We start from the raw sequence: 25,854 nt of genomic DNA on the forward strand, positions 1-25,854 counted from the left end.
CAATTCATATATGACTGATAGCAACACAAAAATATGCACAGTCCCAAGCTTTTCACAATCAACTTGTGACAGAAAGAAAAAATATAAGTAATAAAACATCTACTATAAAAATGTCAATGGAAAAAGCAGGGGCTAACTGCTTATGCTAACCAGCCAAACCTTGATTTAGCTCACCGTACAGCAAAATGCTCAATGGAAAAATGCATCCTATCACACTGTTTTACATCACAGTGACACATACAACACTTACTACTACACATATATAAACATACACACCAGTGCTAGATTTGTATCAAGTGGCCATATCCCCTCAAAGGCTGCTGGGAGGTTGTATAAGTGAGTCATTCAGAGTTGCATAATCCCAGAGCGGTACATTGAATCAGCTTCACTTTTCTAGCGGTTTCACAGCCTGTTCTGTGGTCAGCCAATCAGAAATGTTTCCACATGCTTAGGGTGAGAAAAGAAGCCACCAGCCTTTTTTTGTTAATCTCTGCTTATTGCATAATGCCGATAAAATGCTTATGGTTGTGATGATTTTGTGCTAATGGAAACCACATCTTTCATTCGCGGAATAGGACATAGTACATGACAAAATACCACTACTAAAAAAATATAAGAAATTATTTTCGTTGATTTTTTTTTTTATTAAGACCTACACATAATCATTCACTTGTCACATTCAATTCCAACACATTTGTAAAATGAAAGAAGCGTCAAATATAAATTGTCTGAGGATAAAACATCACGTATGCTTGCGTAAAATCAATCTGAACTGGATTACAGGACGGGAGATCACACTCCAGAGATCAAGCTGGCATCTTCTGACAATTAATCCTCTGCTTTAAGTCTTTAAGCTATAACATTTAATGTAAATTAAGTGTGAATTTAGAGAACAGTACATTATTATTATTGATTACCGCTTAATTGCCTGACAAAGAAGTCTAAATGAAGAAAGAGCAGCATTGAACCATGTGAAACAAGGCCCTATGTTACTACTGACTTGACTTGACTTGACTTGACTACAGTAGATGCAGTGCATAGGAAGAGACAAGCCTAAGGCACACTGAATTGCATAATTCAGTTCAAATATACCCATTTCACCTAGGGCTGCAGCTAAAAAAGGGATACATTTATCTAGATATTTTGATATACTATTAGAGACTTCAGTGAAGATTTTTGACCGATGACTCGAACGAATCTTTGAATCAGAATTATGCTTAACTGTTTCCTACTGAAGTTTAAAGCAGAGACGCAAGATAAAGCATGCTTGTCTTTATTTAATAAACTAAATTATCAATTAAAAGGCATAAAAACATTTTACATTGCCAGCAAAATCTTCACAAATATTTCATGAATATTCAAAATATGGGCGAGTGACTCCTAATTTCAATATTAATTTTACATAACATTGACTGAGATCTGTTTTGCCGCTTCAGTGACGTTTCACTGCCTCAAAGTTTTGACCTTGTCCGCCCGTGATGAGCTTCAGTCACAAAGCCGGCGCATGTTAATAGCAATTGAAGGAGATTAGGTAACAGAAGAGATGGTACAAACTAGTGAGCAATCCACAGCACTCAAGTGGAACCATGTGGCAAGCTAAACAAACAGCCCATTCAGCCCAGGCACCTTGACTGTGTTAGATTGCTGTCGGATGGCAATAATGAGTGTGGTTGTTGTGGAAGGAAGCTTTTTTCCATTGTTAAGCGTGTGTTTCCATACACAAGTTTGTGTCTTAGAGGCTGTGTTTCCACATGGCCCGCACTGAAATTGTACAGTACAGCAATACACGCACACTCCAGCTCATTAAAGCAAAAGGCTTTTGTTGTTCCCTGCTCTGTTTACAAGGCGCATACCCAGCCGCTTCACCCTGAGAAAGCAAAAGCACTTAATGAAATATTCCTGCTGCATCTGTGGACGCTTAGATAACAGACCTGGAGCCAAGCATGTGGGGTGTGCAGGGCCCAGAGAGGGTTCTTATAGTTACAAAGCACAAGAACTTTTCAATTGAACACCTATCCCAGCTAACAATTTTAGGTTATAAGAACGTTTCCATAACGTTCCCATTAAGTTATAAAAACGTTATTTCTGAATGTTCTCGAAACGTTCAAAGCATCCAGTTTTTTAGACGTTGTATTAACGTTATTTCTTAGTTATAAGAACGTTATTCAAAACGTTATTAGAACGTTCAATTCTCCTGTTATATAAACGTTGTATTAACGTTCTTGCTTGGTTATAAGAACGTTGTTCAAACGTTATTGGAACATTCAATTCTTAGGTTATAAGAACGTTTCCATAACGTTCCCATTAAGTTATAAAAACGTTATTTCTGAATGTTCTAGAAACGTTCAAAGCGTCCAGTTTTTTAGACGTTGTATTAACGTTATTTCTTAGTTATAAGAACGTTATTCAAAACGTTATTAGAACGTTCAATTCTCCTGTTATATAAACGTTGTATTAACGTTCTTGCTTGATTATAAGTACGTTGTTCAAACGTTATTGGAACATTCAATTCTTAGGTTATAAGAACGTTTCCATAACGTTCCCATTAAGTTATAAAAACATTATTTCTGAATGTTCTAGAAACGTTCAAAGCGTCCAGTTTTTTAGACGTTGTATTAACGTTATTTCTTAGTTATAAGAACGATATTCAAAATGTTATTAGAACGTTCAATTCTCCTGTTATATAAACGTTGTATTAACGTTCTTGCTTGGTTATAAGAACGTTGTTCAAACGTTATTGGAACATTCAATTCTTAGGTTATAAGAACGTTTCCATAACGTTCCCATTAAGTTATAAAAACGTTATTTCTGAATGTTCTAGAAACGTTCAAAGCGTCCAGTTTTTTAGACGTTGTATTAACGTTATTTCTTAGTTATAAGAAAGTTATTCAAAACGTTATTAGAACGTTCAATTCTCCTGTTATATAAACGTTGTATTAACGTTCTTGCTTGATTATAAGTACGTTGTTCAAACGTTATTGGAACATTCAATTCTTAGGTTATAAGAACGTTTCCATAACGTTCCCATTAAGTTATAAAAACGTTATTTCTGAATGTTCTAGAAACGTTCAAAGCGTCCAGTTTTTTAGACGTTGTATTAACGTTATTTCTTAGTTATAAGAAAGTTATTCAAAACGTTATTAGAACGTTCAATTCTCCTGTTATATAAACGTTGTATTAACGTTCTTGCTTGATTATAAGTACGTTGTTCAAACGTTATTGGAACATTCAATTCTTAGGTTATAAGAACGTTTCCATAACGTTCCCATTAAGTTATAAAAACATTATTTCTGAATGTTCTAGAAACGTTCAAAGCGTCCAGTTTTTTAGACGTTGTATTAACGTTATTTCTTAGTTATAAGAACGATATTCAAAATGTTATTAGAACGTTCAATTCTCCTGTTATATAAACGTTGTATTAACGTTCTTGCTTGGTTATAAGAACGTTGTTCAAACGTTATTGGAACATTCAATTCTTAGGTTATAAGAACGTTTCCTGACGTTCCCATTAAGTTATAAAAACGTTATTTCTGAATGTTCTAGGAACGTTCAAAGCGTCCAGTTTTTTAGACGTTGTATTAACGTTATTTCTTAGTTATAAGAAAGTTATTCAAAACGTTATTAGACCGTTCAATTCTCCTGTTATATAAACGTTGTATGTTATTTATTGGTTATAAGAACGTTATTAAAAACGTTATTAGAACGTTTAATTATCTCGTTATAAAACGTTGTATTAATGTTATTGCTTGGTTATGAGAACGTTGTTCAAAACCTTATTAGAACGCTCAATTATCTTGTTACATAAACGTTGTATTAACGTTCTTCCTTGGTTATAAGAACGTTATTCAAACGTTATTAGAACGTTTATCAATGACATGTTGGCACAACGTTACTTTGGTAACTTTGAGAGACCTTTTATCTAAGTTAATCAGCATTGTGATAAAAGTGTCTAATTCATACAAGCAAAATGCACTCAACTTAAATGAATACTGCTATTTCCTGTTGAATACATAATTCTTATATATTCGGGGATTTTTTTTTTCTAACCATAAAAAATATTTTAATGAAATGGTTAAATAATGTCAGTGCATTGTGTCATTAGTTGTGTCACTGGATTTACAAATTATGTTTCTGAAGTTGATTTGCAGAATAAAAAGCTGTATAACTAATTTGTAATGACTAATATATATTTTTAACATAATAACGTTTTTAAAACATTCCACTAACAACGTATGAATAACGTTTTAATGCTAACGTCTTTAGAACGTTTATCAATGACATATAACGTTGGCACAACGTTATAATAACGTTACAGCAAGAACGTTTTTGATTACTTTCAGAGAACGTTAGCCAATGTTCTGAGAACGTTCCCTGTTAGCTGGGATGAACCTGATCTGAGGCTTAGAGAGCCTGTGCTTTATATTTGTACTGGATTCAGATCTCAAACTATGTGGCATATGTCTATTTATTAGCATAAATGGGTTAAGAACCATCATGCACAATAGTTTCTTCAAAATGAGGGCCAGGGGTCCAACGGTCCCCTAAAAATAACAGACATCGACGTACACAATTTCAGTTCTGAGAACACACACAATTTCAAATCCTTCTTTACAGACTATCCTGAGCTAAAGAATATTTACTTTATGCTTTTAGAGCCCTCCAAATAATAGTTTAATAGCATTTAATAATAGTTTGGGGTCGGAACGAAAGAAAGAACGAACGAAAGAAAGAAAGCAATACTTTGAGGGTGCAATTCGTTTGATCAAAAGTGACAGTAAAGTCATTTATAATGTTACAAAAGATTTCGATTTCAAATAAATGCTGTTCTTTTGAACTGTATGTGCATCAAATAGTCCTGGGAAAAAAATATCGTTTGAACGATAGTGTATGTTCATCGTTAATTCATGTTTGATCAAAATCATTAAATGTCTACAACATGAAAGGTGTTCATAAGTATTCCTCTGAGGGTTCTGCCATTGTGGAAAGCTAAAGGTGCAGTTTTACACTTTTTTCCTGACACTGCTGATCAATCCATGCGGAAACCCAGATGGATTTACCATCACTCCGAAAGGTTATAGTGCCACTGTAGAGGTTTGAAACAGGCTTAATGTCAATGGATCAAAGTACGCTACAGCATGGCTCCTCACTTTTTACTATTTATCTGAGGGTATTTTCAATCACGCTGGCAGATGGCTGACGCCAAATAAGCTGCAATTTGCACGAGTCATTATCCATTCACGGGCTGTTATTCAGTCTGCAGCTGGGATTATCAGATTGGTTCTGTTTCCTTGTACGCTCCTGCTTGTATGAGGTTCTCGCTATAAAGGGTTACTTTTTTCAATCAGAAGAGGGGGTTTATTTTAAGGACGGTTGCTTAGGAATGCAGAAATTGTCATTTGTGTTTTTGGAGACGCGGACTTTAAAAGGATGAACGGAAGAAAGTGTTTTGCCCCTCTTTCCAAAGAATGCTCTAAAAATACCCTGTGCTGGCCCACTGAACCTATACTAACCAGACGAAATCCATCTGGCCTTTCCGCAGCCACACTCGCTCACCACCTCTCTCCTTCTCAGTGGTGCGCGCCTGTCATACACACACGCACACAGCTCTTGATGAGTGGCGGAGGATAGAGCTGGAGAGATGTGCTCGGCATGCCAATGAAATCACTGCTGATTTAATAAAGACTCGTTTTTAGCAGCTTTATGAGGGACGGCGAAGCAACATCACCACAAACAACCTTGTGTTTGTATCACCTTGTAGGGTTTCTAACGGTCTAGGAAGCCTTTAAAGTTTCATCTCTGCGGTAACAAGCTTGATTGCTTGCTTTTTCTGTCTTCGACTGTCTGACCCTTGACGTCAGTATGCAGCATTGACGTCACGCCCAGGTTTCTGAGAGAAGCTGAGCCCTCAGGAGGCTGTGCTGGAGAAGAGGAATGCGAGGGGTTGTAAATTTGTAGGAACATAGCTGAGGAATTGTTTGAACGAGCGCATTTTGTATGAATAAAACATAAGATGCGTAACTGATTGAGGAATTAGGTCAAAATAGTGAGAAGATTCAAGCTTTGGATGCGCGTGTTTGTTTGTGTGCGAGAAATTACGAGCGCACAGGGTAAAAGCATAAGGGGAAGAAAGGCAGTGTAAGCCAGAGACTTCTAAAAGCATAAGATAAGAGGGTCTTTAGAGTGTGCTGGATCCTCTGGGTGACCACAATGCACTGCACGCACATGCTGCCCAAAGGCACAGTGGTAAACTTTGATTCAGCTCCCTGTTCTGTTCTATCTGGCAAACAAACACAAAAGAGTGAATTCGTCTAACACATTTCAAATATTGACCCTCATCCAATGTGAATGTGTGCGGTTGTAGTTTTAATTACCTGAAGTGTGGAAACCCCTCCAGACTGCTCTGACTGACGGGATTTCTAAGTGAACACTTCATTCTGGTAGCCTAGTGTTAAGGATTTTCAGCATTGGATATGGAACACTGTTCCCCAGTGCATTCGGTGTATGTTTAATGCGTGTAATGCTATGGATCATTGCTGGTATTCTTTCTCTGGCAAAACCGCAGTTAAAGCCAGCCTAAAATATCCTCACTCTGCTCACATTGAGATCTGGAGAGAGAGCGCCCTCTAGCTCTCATTGTTTGTATTGCAGGATAAATATGCATTCCATTCTGGAGTCTGAAGTGGGAAATTCGCTTTATATTGCAGACAGAATAGCAATGATGCTAGCATGTGTTTTTCAGATGACCAAGTAAAAATGCACATCTCTCTCTGCAACAGTTTTTTAAACCACACAGAAGTAAATTTGACTTATTAATGCATTGTATTTGCTTAAAAGGGATTGTTTACCATTAAAGGAGAACTCCGGTCAATTTTAACATTGAGCTCATTTTTTTGTAAATTTGGAGTGCTGTCAATAGGAGGATCTTTGTTGACATCTTTGTACGCATGCGCGAGTGGTTGTGTGGCAACAAATCAAACAGTATTGCGGGCTGTAAAGACGCGACGAGCACTTTCAAGAGAGTTAGCGGGCAAAATCCACAATATATAAGCACTTTAACATCTGAAGACCGGAGGAGGTTTGGAGAGAAGCTCAAAATTTGTATTGGTGACAAAATCGAAGTTATTCAAAGCCCATATGAGATCTCCGCTGACTGTGCGTGCAGCTCCCCAAACAGACGAGGCATTTATACTTGACGCAACTGTTTTGTTTTAGACACCAGACCATACAACTGATTTAGACGCGCAAACTGGGTGATGATGAGATGTACTAATATCCGTCTGCTCGGGCAGATTCGGCTCAAAGTCGTGCATCTGCGGATGCGCGCGCGCGCTGTTAAGCCGAATCTGCCCGAGCCAGTAGCGTAGCCAGAAAAGCGACTCTGGGTGTGCATCTGAAAATCTGGGTGTGCCACATTTATTGTCAGATTACTGTGCAAAAGTATTAACCATAACCACATAACCATGCCCCACATAACCATAAAACTATATCAAATATAACTATACATTACACTCAGGATTGCCAATAAGTCAGTCATAACATAGCGGCTGAAATAATTCTCTGTCATTTACAGTGTTCGAATTGTATCAAAGTTCTTGGGCGGGCGGTGGTTTTTTTTTTTTGTGGGTTTAGCTTGGTAGGCTACCTCTAGGGGGGTCCGGGGGCATGCCCCCCCCCCCCCCCCAAGAGATTTTTTTTTTTACATTTTAAAGATAAATTTATTAATCTGGTGCACTTTGAGTCTCCTGAATTTGCTGTTAAAAATAAATAATCCACCCGCCAGCCTCCCGAACCTATAGCCTATGTTATTCTCCGATTTAGATATCTGCATCTGATCATAACATTTCAATTATTCAAATTCTCAGGGTTAAGCATGATAATATGATAAAATATCACACTGAAGTAGGCTGATTTAAAATTAAGATTTACTTAAAATAAAAGTTCTTCTTTTGTGAAAATTACATTTCAAGTCAAGTCAAGTCATCTTCATTTATATAGCGCTTTTAACAATGTAGATTGTCTCAAAGCAGCTTTACAGAGATAAGCGTATAATTTAAGGCAACAGAGATTGTTTCGGCTGTACAGCAGAGTTAAGTTATTTCCATCTAAAGTTAGTTTTAATCAGTGGTGTGCCGTCAGAGCCAGCAGGGCCTTCTCTGCTGGCCCTGTCAAAATAGAATTTTTTTTTTCTAAAATTAAATTAATGTGTGTCTGAACATGTCTAAATTCAATTACTGTCTATCAGTACGTTACAATTATATTTCCAGAAAGAATATGGTTATTTTTTGTGAGTCTGAGCTGGATTTTACATATGTCATCTAAACGCCGTGAACCAGCACTAGTAGTATAGCTAGCCTTCCGTTGAAGCTGCCGTTTTCCAATTGATCATAACTTTGACTGACGTGTTTTATCAGCCAATCAAATTGTGATGCGTATGACAGAACGCCCCAGAGGCCCAGCGATGTGTCGATGGCTAGCCCGCGCTGATGTCATCGACATGGGTGGGCAGATACAATACATGTTTGTGTACAAATTAATGACACATCAAGGATGTGAAGAGGCTAAAAGCAGGTTTAAAACTTGCCCCATTGAAGTCAACAGGGTGCAAATTTTAAAAAGAGGATAACACGTGTAGGCAACACCGATTTTTGTCGTCGTTCTCTGTATTGACAGCACTCCAAATGTACAAAAAAATTAGCTCAATGTTAAAATTGACCGGAGTTCTCCTTTAACCATTACCATGTGACATCATATACCCTCACCAAGGTGAAACCAGGGATCCAAGTTGGATGTTGCACGGATGTAAGCATTTTATGTACAAAACCTTATTTTTTATTATTATTATTTCTCTCAATGTTTAATGCAAAAATTATATTTAAAATCTTTTTCCACCAATTAAATGTAATAATTTCCATCTAAACACCAAATAATAATAAACAGCAATATATACCTACAATACCATTCAAAAGTTTGGTGTATTAATAAAATCTTACGTGCAAGTTAAAAACACACACACAATTAAAACTGTCTCTTCAACTAAAACTGAAAATTCTGTCATCATTTACTCACCCTCATGTTGTTCCAAACCTGTATACATTTCTTCCCAAAACTGTTCAGTTTCCCACATTCTTCAAAATACCTTCCTTTGTTTAACAGAACAAAGAAACGTGTGCAGGTTTGGAACAACCTGAGGGTGTAACGAACGTTATAAGTATTCGATATATCAGCCAGCCCTTCCCATAGCGTATTCGGTTCAGAAACTCTCAAGCTGACAGATTCTTCTCTTCTACACACACAGGTGAGAAGTTTGAGCTGCATGCAGGCACGGAGTCTACGCCCAGCGTGGTGGTCCACGTCTGCGACAGTGACACGGAGGAGGAGGAGGAATCAAAGATCAACCCTAAACCAAAAATCATCCAGACCCGGCGCCCAGACCTGCCAGTCTCACACTGAACTCTACAGCTCCACACAGAGTCAGGAGGATTTGACCCCTCCACCATCTCCATCACAGGATCTCGGCCACCCTCCTTCAGAACCTTGTTAAACACACGACCAGGGTCTGAGGGACTCTGATCTGTGTTTCTCCGTCAGCACACACATGTATACAATCCTCAATGTGCTGTCACAGTTTTTTTTTGTTTGTTTTTTTATGTTGCCAATACTCTGTGTTCAATATGGCCGCTCTCTGTCCCCCTTTCCCACTCTGACTCTGTTGTAATGTCATCTGATCACCAGTTAGAGGCAGCATGCACCTGTCCTTGCTCTCACCTATGTCTCTGATTGGCTACTGGACCGTGGCACATGATGGTGTCAGATGTGCCTATTGGCTAACAGCTGGCCATTTGGCTTTGCTCTTGCACAGCAAATATGTATCATTTGTACCCAGCAAGCCATTAATAATAGTATGTTCTTCATAAGGGCATGCAAGCCACTAAATGTGGCTAAACACCAGCGCTGCATGTGGCACCCTCAAAAATATATCTTGCCTAACAAATTTCTGTCAAATAATCCTAGAATGGCAAAAAGTGCAGACTGCAGGAATAGTTCCCTTCAGGCCAGTGCATGTTCCGGTAGCAAAATATCCGTTTTTATTTCCCGCTATGTATAATTGTCTACATGTCTCGCCGACAGTGTTCTTACAGAAAAACGATGCTATTCTGAACAATAAGCTGAAATTTTGTTCACACCATGGAAATGGTAACTATGAGTTGCTCCCTCAATATGAATCTTTTTTTGTCGTGCTTGGTCCCCAATGCCCCTTGTAAGACGGAAACGTTAAAGAACTTTTTTTCCCCATTAGCTCCCATTACAGTTTTGATGACATCAATGGCTAATCAGATGTCATTTAATGAAGTCTGTAATATGCATGGTTACTCGTTTCTAGAATTTATTGTAGTTGTCCAAAAGTTTGTGAGACTTCGTCAGTTCATTTCTAATCATTTCAAAGAAATCATGTATGATGCTATTGAGACAGATCTTCCAAGTGCTATTACACAGTGTGTAACAAAAAGCTATTGTTTTGATGGTGATTGTCTGTTCCTATTCAATCTTTTTGGTGTGCTTAACTCATTTACGGATTATTTAACACACACACACACACACACACACACAAAAAACTGATTTATGTATCCATAGTACATAACATGAAGGCATGCACAAACCATATCCGTAGATTTGAGTCGCAAAGGCGCTATACGACCCCGAGTAGTCGGCACACACACCACAAAAAAGCATTAGTTAGTATATTATTTCTTCCAAGACTATAAATGACACCCATCCCGGACAGTATATCAACACTGTGATGTGTCATTACTGTGATACTTGACTGACACCCTACGCTGAAGTATTATTGTACGAGTGTGTTGTACATTTAAGAAGGTTATCAGGCTTAAACATCTGTTGTTCAGTGTTCACGACTTGTTAAGGGTAGCCACAGCTCTCATAATACCATGGTTCCTGTTGAATTGGATTGTTCCTTGGTCCAAACGCTGTCTGTCTGTGTCCATTAGCCTAAAAGAATGTAGAAGTAATACACCCCATCCTGATGAAGCAGTGACTCCTTCGCTGTTCTGGAAACAGGGTTCTCGCTGCTCTCTTTTGACATTGCCGTCTGCATTGTGACACAGATGTTTCCATATGCTACCGCAGCCTCAAGCCTTAGCAGTGCACACTCTGGTCCGCTGCTCTGAAAATAAGAGGCATAGGATCAGAACACGTCAATACGATAAATGTGTAAATGAATGGGCCGAGAGCAATATAACAAAACCGATACCAACCGTCCACTGCCTTGGACCGTCCCTTCCGATTCATTATTGTCTGCTTGGCCAATCAGCTCTTCCCATATTCTCGTCTCACAATCGACAAAAATCTATCGCAGTCTCTCATGCTGCCAGCCTTCCTTACTGTCATGTAATTTAAGATTTTTGTATTGTTCTGTATTGCACTTTCTTATTCACATGACTGTACACAGTATCATTCAGTAACTGTATTTCCTTTTATTTTTCATGTACTCCTGAAGACATGATTAATATCTCTGTTCTTAAAGTCTTTGATCTGGAGTTAGTGTCACTGATGTTGGAAAACAATATCTGTATTGTGTATACTCGTGCAAGACCATTGGTGTTCTTGACATCTACATGTGCGTCCTGCCTGCCGACACTAAGGAGACATATCTGTATATATTAATCAATATTTTTACTGCATTTTTGTACAAATATTCATGGTAGCCATGTACAAGTAGTTGAGATGATTCTTTGTTAGTATTAAAAAAAAAGTTTGGTTTTAAAACTCTGGTGTGAATTTTGATGACTACTATACTGTACGACAGATAGATAGATAGATAGATAGATAGATAGATGTCTCAAAGATAGATAGATAGAATATATAGATAGACATGTCTCAAAGATAGATAGATAGAATAGATAGATAGACATGTCTCAAAGATAGATAGATAGATAGATAGATAGACATGTCTCATAGATAGATAGATAGATAGATAGATAGATAGATAGATAGATAGATAGATAGATAGATAGATAGATAGATAGATAGATAGATAGATAGATAGATAGATAGATAGATAGATAGATAGATAGATAGATAGATAGATAGATAGATAGAACCATAGAGCAACAGAGATCTATCTATAGACAGACGGTCTTAAAGCCTCAAAATAGCCAAACACTGTCCTCACGGAACGCGCTGATGACGTGTGATGTCTACGCGAGCAGTGTGCGCAGAAGTATGGAAATACATACATTGACACAGGCTGGTAGTAGGACCATAGACATAATAAATACATATTTATTATGTCTATGGGTAGGACATCCTATTGGATTGAGCGAACATATGTTTGGTCCTGAGACTTCCACAGAATATATATATACTTTATATATATATATATATACTTTATATATATATACTTTATATATATATATATATACTTTTTATATATATATACTTTTTATATATATATATATATATATATATATATATTAGTTCTATATTGATTGCTATCAGGATGTGAAGAACATAAGAAAAATACAGCATCAACTCAATAATATAATTAAACTTCTGGCCAATCATTTGACCCATTTAATTTATCAAGACTGCCCGCAAATGTAATTTCACTATCCACCGGAAGATGGCAGTCTTACCATCTGTTACTGATAACTACTCAAAGGTAAGAGAAAACAGGCTGTTAATGAACAGTTTAAAACTACATTTCTACAAAATTTCACATTCATTATTTTGTCATTAAAAACTAGGCTGTAATAAAGGGGAGATCGATCTGATCTCTCTAAAAAAACTTTTTTGACCCACCCGGTCACTAACTTGGCTAATCCAAGTAAACAGAGTGTGTGCGTTCCAGGGCCAAAGTGAGTGCGTCACCAAGTGTCCTTGTTTCACAGCATTGCTGAAAGCAGCCTGTAGGAAGCTGTGCCAGGCCAGGTTCCTGAGCACCAGTGCCAGCCTAGCCCAGAGAGACCCTCTCCGAGTGTGGCACAGGAATAGGTGCATGGAGCGGTCGCCACCTGCTCAGAGGATTAGCCAAAACCACACCAGAGACCCTCCGTAACACCAATTGCTTTCACAAACACATATTTTTTGCTGTGAACACTTAAGGAATTGTGTCTTTGACTCACTTAGAATGTCACATTCACTGTACTTTTAATAATGCAATTTCCAACGAGTTTTGATATATTACAGTGAGATATCAAACTATTCCCCCAATAGTTTTACTTGGAAATATTAGGTAAACAGTATCATACGACAGACTGTACGAAAAAAAAAAAAAAAATCCCTAGAAAAATGTCCTGCCAGAAAATTACCAGTACCTTTGTTCACGGACATTTCCTTAAACTGTAAAACACAACATTGGAGTGCTGCAGTTATGATGTATTTTTGTAGGCCAACTCAGAAATTTGCATCACAGTCGACAAAAACTCAATAGGATTTTTCCATTGGCTTTTTCCTTGGTTCATTTTTATATTTTGTTCACAAATGAAAATGATCAATAAACTTTAATGAGTTTTGAAGCCTAAACACAATCGGCAGAAGTAAAAAGCTAAACGTAGGCTATAAATGAACTACACCATTGTCGCGAGTATAGTTTTCAAGAGTGTGATTATAAACACAATGAGGATATAAAAGTGGATTAGTGAGTATATTAATTTTCCTTTTGGGGCGTTTAATGGCCTGACAACTTCTGTAGTCCCATTTAGTAAAAGCTTTTAAAAATATCATGATTTGATTGGGGGGTATTATTAGAGTGTATTACAAATATATCTTAAGTTGTGGTATAAAATGTGAAAATATTTTGTGCTTGTGTTCACCACAGACTTTATTTCAGGTATTTAAACACAGCTTCAAAAATGCTAACTTGTTTCTGAGTTTCGGCCTTCAAAAATACATTATCCGCAGCACTCCAATTTTAAACACCTGTGAAAAATCAACAGAAAATTCCTTGATATTAACATCACACATTGGGCCATGTTTTAAAAGACTTTTCTAAGAATGATTTATTTATTAACAATAGTAAGCTAAGCTCTCTTCTCATTAGGAGAGCTAAATTGTTGATGGCACAAACACTTGCATGACAAACCAAAGGGCAGCGTTCGTTTCTTTTGCTGCGTTCCATGTAAAACATACCCAGATTCCGCTGCAAGAGGCTGTGTTTGTTTTGTGTGGGATTGCAGTCAAGCCTTAATTGAGGAGATGAAATATGTGGTGACACTTTTAGAGAGGGACGAGAGCGCTTGTTTGTGCTGCTGGGATGGAAGGAAACACATAGGTAGCGGACAGATGGAGGGATGAATAGATATGTATGCGAATGGAATAGACAGATGGATCTAGAACAAGCACACAAACGTGAACACACAATCCTGCCTGTCGTAAACAAGAATGTGTCTTCCTCTTCTATATGGACACTTAAAATGTATACTTGTCATTGCATTAGATAGAAAATCTCACTTGGTTTTGTAATCAAATGCAATGATCACAGACACACACAGCATTATAAGTCAGTTGCGTTATAATCTTTTTATTTATTTATATCCAACAATGACATATAGGCCTGGGTATTGCAGCAGTGATTGCTTCGGTTAAGGCATGTTAATCAATCACAGGACAGGAGAAAGGAGTTAATTTTTAGTCTTCAGCCCTATTGGGCAGGAGACCCCTGTGCCGCCCAGCCCGCAGTAGCCATTGGGGTTCTTGCTGAGGTACTGCTGGTGATAGTCTTCTGCATAGTAGAACTCCTTGGTCATTGTTATTTCTGTGGTGATGGCTCCGAAACCCTCTGCAGTCAGCACCTGTCAACAGAAAGGCCATTTATGATGGATACTGTATACAGTGACAGTGAGCGTTTGACCTGATGAGATCTGTGTTTCTTTGTTCCTGAATTAGAAGAAAGCAGTAGAAGGAAATGTATATAAACCAAGTATTTTTAAGTTAATTTATGTAAAAAAAGTGTCGTAATTTTGTTTTTCCGTGACCATTATCCACCCTTTCTCTGTTTACTATGGAAGCTTGTTTCCGCCACAGAATAAAACATTTTAAAAGATAATTGCGACTTTTTATCTCACAATTGCGAGATATAACAGAATTGCGTGAAATAAAGTCGCAATTGCGTGTTATAAAGTCAGAATTGCGAGATATAAAGTCAGAATTGCATGTTATAAAGTCAGAATTGCGAGATATAAAGTCAGAATTCTGACTTTTTTTCTCGCAATTGCGACTTTATATCATGCAATTCTGACTTTATAACACGCATTTGCGAGTTTATATCTCGCAATTCTGTAATCTTTTCTCAGAATTGTGAGATATAAAGTCCAATTCTAAGGGAAAAAAAAGACGGACTTTTTTTTTTTTTTTACCACAGAATAGTTTATCTCACAATTCTGACTTTATATCTCCCAATTGCGACTTTATTTCTCAGAATTGCAACTTTATATCTCGCAATTGCGTCTTTATTTCTCAGAATTGCGACTTTATATCTCACAATTCTGACTTTTTTTCTCACAATTGCGATATATCAAGTCAAAATTGCGACTTTATTTCTCAGAATTGCGACTTTATTTCTCGCAATCCTGACTTTATTTCTCAGAATTGCGAGATATAAAGTCAGAATTGCGTGTAATAAAGTCGCAATTGCGTGTTATAAAGTCAGAATTGCATGAAATAAAGTCACAATTGCGTGTTATAAAGTCAGAATTGCGAGATATAAAGTCGCAATTGCGTGTTATAAAGTCAGAATTGCGTGAAATAAAGTCACAATTGCGTGTTATAAAGTCAGAATTGCGAGATATAAAGTCAGAATTGCGAGATATAGTCAGAATTGCGTGAAATAGTCACAATTGTGTCTTATAAAGTCAGAATTCTGACTTTTTTTCTCGCAATTGCGACTTTATATCATGCAATTCTGACTTTATATTTCCCAATTGCGTATTATAAAGTCAGAATTGCGTGATATAAAGTCGCAATTGCGAGAAAAAAAGTCAGAATTCTGACTTTATAAGACACAATTGCGACTATTTCACGCAATTCTGACTTTATAACACGCAATTGCGACTTTATTTCACGCAATTCTGACTTTATATTTCGCAATTCTGACATTATAACACGCAATTGCAACTTTATTTCACGCAATTCTGACTTTATATCTCGAAATATAAATATTAAATTGCTCAAAAGTGACAGGAAAGACATTTAAAATGTTACAAAAGATTTCCGTTTCAAATAAATGCTGTTCTTTTGACCTTTCTGATCACCACAGAATCCTGAAAAAAAAAAAAAAAAAAAAAAAACTTTTTTCAAAATGAATGATTTCTCGAGGATCATGTGACACTGAAAACTGGAGCAATTCAGATTTGACATCACAGTATTAAATACAATTTTAATTCGTTAATTTATTTGTTTGTTTAAAACAGTAATTTTAATTTGTTTTACTGTATTTTTTTATCAAATAAATGCAGCCTTGTTGAGCAATGAGCATAAGAAACTTCTTTCAAAAACATGAACATATCGTACAGACCTCAAACTTCTAAACGACAGTACATAAATCATTTATTCATATTTATTGAAATTTATTAATAAATAGTATCTGTTAGGAATTGCTATATTGCTCTGTGATGTTTAATCCTGGTGTTCTCTTCCAGGCCCACATAGACCCTTTGTGAAGCAGTACAGCATTCATTTAGTGAGACACAGAAAAAGGGAGTAATGGGGATTTCTAAATTTATATGGACGGGCAGATGTTCACTTCTCCTTCCAGATGTTCAGAGTAGTCCGTTAGGAGGATTATGGGAAGGATGAGTACCCTGCACTCCTAATGCCTGAGGCCAAGCACACACTCCCAATGATCCCTGCAGCATCCACACACGACTGGTGCATGGTGTTCATATTGATTTAGTCTTTCTCTCTCGGTGAGAGCTTGATTGTTTGGGGTTGATGAGAGACGGCGTTGGGCATTGTGGTGTTTGTGAAACTAAGAGATCACTGCATCTGATTACCTTTCTATTTTACCAGTAGACAGTTCGACATCTGAAGATAATAAGACAGATGCTGAAATCGGAGCAGCTACATTATTTGTAAATGTAATAATTTATGTAATAAATGTAATTATTAAATAAAAGTTTTAATGATTTAATTAATAAAAACAACATGTATTTGTAGGCCTTCAGAACAGCCTTAATTAATTAGGAGCTGACAACATTCCTCAGAGATTTTGGTGAAAGCATCACGCAGTCTGCACATCCATGATGTGAATCTCCTGTTCCAGCACAACCCAAAGGTGCTCTACTGGATTGAGATCTGGTGACTGTGGAGGCCATTTGAGTATAGTGAACTCACTGTCATGTTCAAGAAACCAGTTTAAGATGATTTGAGCTTTGTGACATGGTGCATTATCCTGCTGGAAGTAGCCATCAGAAGATGTGAACACTGTGGACATGGTCAGCAATAATACTCAATTGGTACTAAGGGGCCCAAAGTGTGCCAAGAAAATATCCCTCGCACCATTACACCACCAGCAGCCTGAACTGTTGATACAAGGCAGGATGGATCCATGCTTTCATGTTGTTTACACCAAATTCTGACTCGACCATCTGAAAGTCACAGCAGAAATCGAGACTCATCAGACCAGGCAACGTTTTTCCAATCTTCTATTGTCCAATTTTGGTGAGCCCGTGCAAGTTGTAGCCTCAGTTTCCTGTTCTCATCTGACAGGAGTGTCACTGGTGTGTCTTCTGCTGCCGTAGCTCCTCTGCTTCAAGATTTGACGTGTTGTGTGTGCGTTCAGAGATGCTCTTCTGCAGACATCAGTTGTAACAAGTGGTTATTTGAGTTACTGTTGCCTTTCTAACAGCTCAAACCAGTCACTCCTCTGGCATCAACAAGGCATTTTCATCCACAGATCTGCCACTCACTGGATATTTTCTTTCTTTCAGACCATTGTCTGTAAACCCTAGAGATGGTTGTTTGTGAAAATCCCAGTAGATCAGCAGTTTCTGAAATACTCAGACCAGCCCGTCTGGCACCAACAACCACGCCATGTTCAGTCACTAATCTGATGCTCAGTTTGAACTTCAGAAGATCGTCCTGACCACGTCTACATGCCTTAAGACTGGCTGATTAGATATTTGCGTTAATAATCAATTGAAACAGGTGTACCTAATAAAGTGGCCAGTGAGTGTTTTATTGTGCTTTTGCCGGCATTAACAAAAGCTCCACTTTGCATTGTACCCACAACCTTTGTAAAACAACTGTAACACAGTTGGGTTATTGCTCAAGTCCTCTGCCTTTCTCAACCTTGTTAGTTTGTTTAAAATATAAAGAAGTGTGTGCGTTTGCTACCTTTCTCAGTTTTTGACACTGTGACACCTGAAACGATTTAGTGCAGAATAACACACTGAAAAAGCGCCATTCACAGAGTTTTAAAACAAGTAAAAGGTTTTTGAAAACTGAGTTTTGCTTGCTATAGCGCTCAGCAACTTTTTCTGTCACCAACCTTTCCCATTCTTAAACCTCTTTCTCTCCATCTCTGCGTCTCAGTGCCTGTGTGAGAGCGAGGGTTGATTCTGTGAAGAAACCTGCCAACTACCACATTTTGCTGACCATCTGGCAAGAAGCAGTTATGCACCTGTTAGGAGCAGCTGCAGGAGACGGGAGCTAGGTACAGACATATCATCTCTCTCTCTGTCTCGCTGTCTTTTTATAAAGTCCTCGCAAAACCTGTACATCCACCCATCCATCAGGTGCCCTAAGGGGCCACAGGGAGCTCCGCCAGAGAAGACAAATTAATAAAGGTTCAACTGGAAGGCATGTGGGCAAAATGTGCCTGCTTTCACCAGATGAAACATTTCATCCTGTGCAGAAAATTGAGGTTGCCACAATGTCACGGAATTTGAAGAAAACACTTAAAATTTTCAAAATTGAGACCTGCTGCCGAGACCAGCATGCTTTTCCATGCTGGCCCAGGCTGAATTTTTCTAGTCAGAAAAAAATGATTCGGTGATTTGAGGTTAAATCTTATTGTTAACTTAGCTTAGTGGGAACACTAGCACTCCACCAGCATTAAAGGGATAGTTCACTTTGAAATTCAATTTTGGTATGTTTTAGCTTACCTCAAGGGCATCCAAGATGTAGGTGTCTTTTTTTCCGCAATAGTTTCAATTTTGATATTTTTAGGTCAAACCGTTCTTATACACAGCCACGTCCAACGCGCGCGCATCCTGGTGTGTGACGTGTACGCAGACTGGTGCATAGATATATACACTAGATGTCGCCTTAAAGACATTCGTTCCAATGAACTGCCGTAGACAAGGTGACATCTAGTGTATATATCTATGCACCAGTCTGCGTACATGTCACACACCAGGATGCGCTCGCGCCCTCAGATCACTTGGACGTGGCTGTGTATAAGAGGTAAAAACGATATAAATACTGTTTGGTTTTCTCACACAAACCGCTCGTTTCGTGTCTTAGGCCATCAATGTGTACTTACGATGGGGAATTGTTTTAATTTGGACTCTGTGCATGCTCTTTGAGACAGTGACCATAGACCTGCATTATATGACTGACAGACAAGAACGGTTTGACCTAAAAATATCAAAATTGAAACTACTGCGGAAAAAAAGACACCTATATCTCGGATGCCCTTGAGGTAAGCTAAAACATACCAAAATTTAATTTCAAAGTGAACTATCCCTTTAAAAACACCAGGTGGACACGTGATGATTGTTTTCTAAAAAAGAAACAAATTTCTAATTTAGACTAAAATTAGACAAATCGTGACAATAATTTAAAATCTTCTTAAAGAAACTTTGCATCAATGCAATTTCTTTCTGCATGTAACAACAACGTACACAGTGGTGCACACCATGATATCCAAGTCGTGAACAAATTACTCTTATGGAACGATTTTTTTAAACAGTCACTGATTCAGTGAATTAGAGCCCTTTATTGAACCATGAGTCATTTTTCAGTTGTTCTCTAAATGAACCGGGAATTGTTACTTGTAATAAAAATATATATTCACAAAATATTTATTTTGTGTTTAAATTTGAATTTCTTTATAGAAGTTGTGCATATTACATTTTTAACACATTATAAACTAAAAATAAGCAATAGTATAAATTAACATTAATCTTGATTAATGTTAATTTATCAAAAGATTCTTCTATTCTTCTATTTGCAACTACATGTCAACTACATGTTTTTGAAGAGTGTGCATGTGTGTACATGCTTTAGTATGTAAGAAAGAAAGAGAATAACCGAGCAAATAACCGAGAAAAAAGTTATTATTCCACCACCTGCATGACATCATTAACAAATTTGCTTTTTTTCCTCCGGTCTAAACACTACCGGCATTTGTTTGAATGTTGAGCCGCAGCTCATTGGCCACTGATGCAACAGCAACCAATCAGCTGCGCTATGTAGATGCATGGTAATGGATATGGCAATGTATTTGGTCTTGTCGGAATAGATCTGCTACGCTGCCGTGAGTATGTAAGGCATGTTGCTGCTGCACATGTAACATACATTAAATAAACCCCCAACAAAGCAAGAGAAAAGTGCAAAGCCCTCCCCCACACAAAAATCTTTCCAGATAGTTAAAGGCTGTACAGCCAATGCCACAATTGCGCAGCTTTTCCCAGCCATTCTAGATTTTTGAGTTTGGAGCACAGTTGTGCAACAGCTGAAAGAGACTATTGCTATACATTTGTAAAGCACTTTTCACCCTGCACAGATGCACAGGTTAATGGAAGAAATAGACAATACAGCCATGCACGTACTGCTGAGTGAGAAAGCAAGCTGCTGCATAGGCAGATATGCATATATTTGTATATATGAACATAGACAGAACGATTGGACAAAACACTACTTGGGCTACTTTGCTTGACAGACTTAACACTAGTGGCCTATGACTATGTGTGCCTGGGGTACCTTGCCGACTGGCTTAAAGCTGCCGTCGGCAAATTTTTTTTTATCATATTCAGTGAAATCGACACTATAATCCGACAGAACAACATAAATAAGGTGGTTTTAGAAAAAAACCCGAGCTTCTAACTTTGCAAAAATCCACCGCTCCCGGATCATCGTGTCCAATCAGCGCAAGGGGGTGTGAGATCTGACTGTCAATCACAGGTCGTGCACACGCCACAGATCCCCCCCTCCCTCGCGCATGTTACAATATCACATGCACAGGACACGCCTGAAGTTTGCCTGAAGATTGCACGAAGCGTGATGACGGAGAGAAAATCTACTAACAAGCTTCCATTTCCTCTGTTATTGCTATCTATGGATAGATTAGCCAGGGCAGCCTACCTCCGAGTCCATGGTGTTGATCGATGCTGAGTTCACAGAAAATCAGGTACACATGCACTGACGAACACGACGTCTATGGGAGGGTGCTCGTTGGTAGTGGGGGAGGGGCATGAGAGTTGTAAACATTCAAAATTTTGGCTAAGTCGACCCAATCTGCCAGACTTGCCGACTGCAGCTTTAACACTGGTGATCTATATGACCATGTGTGCCTGGGCTACCTTGCCGAATGGCTTAGCTCTGGAAACGTGCACTATGTGTACTCATTAACAATATATATACGTTGCAAGCTGATAGATATAAAAACCCAGCAACCACCTGCTCAAGTATCATAATTAAAAAATTTGATGTATCATTGACATAACCTTATACTCTTATTGATAAGTGAAAAGCTATTGAGTTGATAAATAAAGACTGTATGCAGCTGAAATCAACCGCACACATTAGCATAGCTGATGAAAACATTGCCCTGAAAATAATGAATTTGTCATTAGAGTTATCAGGCTAAACATGGTAACCATGTTGAAAGCGTGAACACTTATTTCACTTTAACCTTTTCTCATATCGGTAGCTTAGACAGCGTATCCTCACAGCAATTGCCAACAATAGACCGCTTGCTGTGGCATAAACACAATTGCGTAGACACTGCAGCTAATATGCTTAGTTAATTACTCCACAAGACTGTTAACAACACTTAGATTGAACTGTTATGATGCTCATTTAGAAATTAATAAGTAGACCACACAATATGTACAAAGATATGGAGTGAAAGAGTGTTTCACTTATCTTAAATGTTGATTTCAGATGCTTTCTGAGAGGGCGCTGGAGAGTGCTAACAGCAACACTACCGGTATTTGTTCGAATGTTGAGCCACAGCTCATTGGCCGCTGATGCAATCAGCTCTGCTATGTAGATGATGATGTCATCGCTACCAAATGAGTAAGGACCTATCAGCCTGTGACATGCCAGAACTAGGTAATTAGTAGAATGTCTAAAGCGGACAGTCGAAATATAGATGTTCTTTAAAACTGAGTCAAGATCCCTAAGGTTCTATATAGAACCCTATTGAACCTTTTTTTCCTACGAATGTATATTCAATAAAATCACATTGCTTATATAAAAATCCTCTTTGCATGTGTCTAGCTGCTGCTAGTGAGACACTTCTTTTTAGTTTTTACTGTGTCCTTTTTTGAGTCAGTAAACCCATCTGACATGGCCTAGCAATGCCTTCACACTGGCTAAATAACTCAGCACAAGTAGGCTACTCCAGGTCTGTACCATCAACCGCCACTCTCAGTGCCAACCAGCAGCTGGCCAAACTGGCATGGGCAGAAAGCAACAAATCCCAGCATTCTGATTCCCAGTGCAGGGTCAGGCTCCACCATCAACATACCAGTTACCAGCTCCCACTCCAACACATGTGCAGCTATTAGCTGGAACAGTCACCAAGAAGACAGCGTAGCACAGTTCTGTGCTATCAGGGAGAAGGGGGATATGACCAATTCACTGTTAATTGCATATCAAGTTGTCGATTTCCATTTCTACCTTTTGGATCACAGATATGGACAGCTGAACCAAGAACATTGCTGAAAACAGACCAGAGCTATGAGCCAAGAGGCTGTAATTATGAAGAATGTTAATATAGAAGGTTCATATAGGAAACAGGAAGTATTATTACACTCATTCTGGAATACTTGATTCTGATTGGTCTATCGGGGGATTGAGCAGTCCAACATTTTGCATGATGACCGCTGTATTGTATACAGTATTTTGATAGTTATCCATGGCAATGTGGCAGTGTTACTGTTGAAAGTTTTGAGGCAGGAAGATTTTTAAAAATACATAATATTTCAGCAAGGACATATTCAGTTTTTGAGCTAGGGTGAATTAAATTGAGCAAAAGTGGCAGTGAATACAAAAGTAAAAAAATAAATAAAAAAAAATGGATGTTCTTATGAACTTTCTATTCATCAAGGAATCCTGATTTTTTTTTAAATCAAGGTTTCCAATTGTTGGTATCGACCAGCAACAGCATTAGCATCTGTCATTTCCAACACACTTTAATCAAACGTGATCTTGCCCACACTGTATAGTACGGATAGGAAGCGAACTGGGATGCAGCTACTGTAAGAGCTCAGGTTTGTTTGTGCTATTGTTTACCTTCATTCCTTTGTCTGTGGAGATTTTACTGAGCTTTATGTGGCTTTGATGTGGAGAACAACATTCAAATTAGCTCGCGGAACGCAATTATTTAATTCCTTGAAGAGGATTCATGTTTTATAGCAGCTGAGCACAAGGAATGTAAATAATGTCCTGTTCTTTGATTTGAAACTGCTGGGAGGCGAATGAATAAATAGCAACGAGATGTTGCACGGTTTATTCTATTTATCCTTTTGTTTCAGCCTGACTCTAGCCTACAATTGAACTCCAATCCTCAGTCTGGCTCAGGGTCTCTGCTCTGTCTTTATTGTTCACCTCATCCTTTTGTCCTTGAGCTCGATGTGGCCTTGATGTCGAGACGGCCATTCAAAACCAGCAAATCATTTCATTCTCTGAGAAAGAGTCATTTTTATATGAATCAAACCTGGAACAAATCACAGGCAGAAAACGTTGAATGCTTTGACATATAATGAGTGGGAATCATATAGTGAGGTAAACAAAGTTATTCAACCAAGTCAATTTAGTCTTTAATTCCTGTATTTTAATAAAATAAAGAACAAATTGCTCACATTATATTTAATTAACCTAAACAGACTAGTGTTGATTTAGTATCATTTAGATTCTATTCTAGTTTTTAGTAATATTAGAGTTTTTATATATTTATATTTTTATATTGTATCTTTTTTTCTTTAAAATGTCTATATATTTTTTATTAGTTTCAGTTTTAGTTATTTTAGGATATAAAATTAAACTAGGCCTAAATGAAGTTTAAATTTAATTCATTTTGTATATTTTATTTTATTTCAGTTAACTCGTAATTCGTTGCGGCAGTTTCACTTGATGGTCACTCAATTTATAATAATTATGATAAGAAGAACTTTATTTTATATAGCGTTTTTGAAAATAGCTTTATATATATATATATATATATATATATATATATATCATATCCTATAGGATATTCCATCCTATAGAAAAAATAAATCTTATTTATATTACATTATTTAAATAAATAAATAAATAAATAAAATGTAAGTTTTTTTATCATTTCATGAAAATATATATATGTAACTTATGGCTGTTATGTTATTACGTTTCTGGTCTCCGGTCTATAATCCACATCATCTTTTATTTCTTTCCACATGTATATGCAATTTTACCAACACTATCATTATAATTATAAGAGTTAATCTTTTAACCAATGGATTTCCACTGAAAATAAAGCTCACCATTGTGGAAGTCAAGCATTGATCTCAATCTTTTTTTAGTGAATATTCGCAGATGACGTGCAGCTTTGATTTTTCCAGTGTAGACAGCCTGAAAACAGTTACAGTCCAGTGTGGACACGTCCAGTGTGGACACAGCATACGTTTTTTTTCTTTAGCAGGGCTTGTCTGTTAGATAGATCTACTTCAATCAGCAGACACAAAGAGAGAAAGCGACACTGGCTGGATGAGTGTTTCTCTCTGCGTGTCAGTTCTATATTTTATTCATTTGTCCACTTATTCAATCAGATCTTCATTATGCCACATGCCTCCCGTGGTCAGGGGTCACTTTAACTCCAGGGACCATGCGGTTCACCCCACCCATGAGTGATGCTCAAGTCATGCGGCTTCAGAAAGGGGGTCGTAAGCCTACAGGGACCCAGAGTCCTCCAGAACAAAGAAGCTAGACAAACACGATCCGCAGACAAACGCACAGGGCCAGATTCAAATGACCTCATGCACAGCCTGTTTAGTTCAAAGTATAAAGACAAAGACCTTTAGATTCACTTTGAGGGACACAGTGATGGATGATGTCAGTTCGTTTAACTGGAAAGACAATCCATGATAAAATGAAAACTGTAATGACCCTTATTTTGGTTCTGCATGAACTCAATTGAAGTTTATATTTTATATGAATCACAGAATGCAAAAAGGATTTATAAAAGAATAAATACAACAAAAAAATAATGCTATTAAAATTAGGACATCGAACAAAAGCATTTGAGATATGAGGCCCTGCGCTCCGGATGCTAAAATATCTCTGAATCCCTCAAAATTGCATGAGTGAAATGATTACGGAGTCATCTCTGAAACATGTAGTGGAGTAGGTGGTGTAGTGCTGAGCTGTTTGGTGACATGTTTCTGTGTTTTGTTTGCACGCTGCTAAATGCATAAAATTCAGACTAATTAATTTGCGTGTCAGACAGAGCAGTCATTAGGTATGCAAATACCTGCATGTCCTGGTTAAGGGAAAAAATGTGAGAGTCAGAGATAAGGAGCCTATTTATTTATTTATTTATTTATTTTTGGTGGAGCAATTTCATACTGCAGAAGGATAACTGTAAAATTAGAGAGCAGGAAAAAGATGTGTGTCATAAAGCTAGCATCG

The 25,854-nt window shown here is 37.7% G+C and overlaps 2 protein-coding genes across 4 annotated transcripts in view; one reads left to right on the forward strand and one right to left on the reverse strand.

Moving 5' to 3' along the window:
* Positions 1-11,780, forward strand: part of rcan2 (regulator of calcineurin 2) — an 81,402-nt gene extending 69,622 nt beyond the window's left edge. For both annotated transcript variants that reach the window (XM_081379570.1, XM_081379571.1), the window contains one exon: positions 9,296-11,780. In XM_081379570.1, coding sequence (XP_081235696.1) covers positions 9,296-9,450 — 155 coding nt within the window. In that variant the 3' untranslated portion in view covers positions 9,451-11,780. The remainder of the gene's footprint in view (positions 1-9,295) is intronic.
* A 1,365-nt stretch (positions 11,781-13,145) lies between these two features.
* The window catches only part of msraa (methionine sulfoxide reductase Aa), a 72,904-nt gene continuing 60,195 nt past the window's right edge, over positions 13,146-25,854 (reverse strand). Inside the window, exon 6 of one of the 2 annotated variants that reach the window (XM_081379572.1) lies at positions 13,146-14,810. In XM_081379572.1, the coding sequence (XP_081235698.1) occupies positions 14,640-14,810 (171 nt within the window). In that variant the 3' untranslated portion in view covers positions 13,146-14,639. The remainder of the gene's footprint in view (positions 14,811-25,854) is intronic. The other variant, XM_081379573.1, reaches the window with a different exon arrangement.

Source organism: Scardinius erythrophthalmus (assembly GCF_964197995.2).
Source record: "Scardinius erythrophthalmus genome assembly, chromosome: 11".
Lineage (NCBI taxonomy): Eukaryota > Metazoa > Chordata > Actinopteri > Cypriniformes > Leuciscidae > Scardinius > Scardinius erythrophthalmus.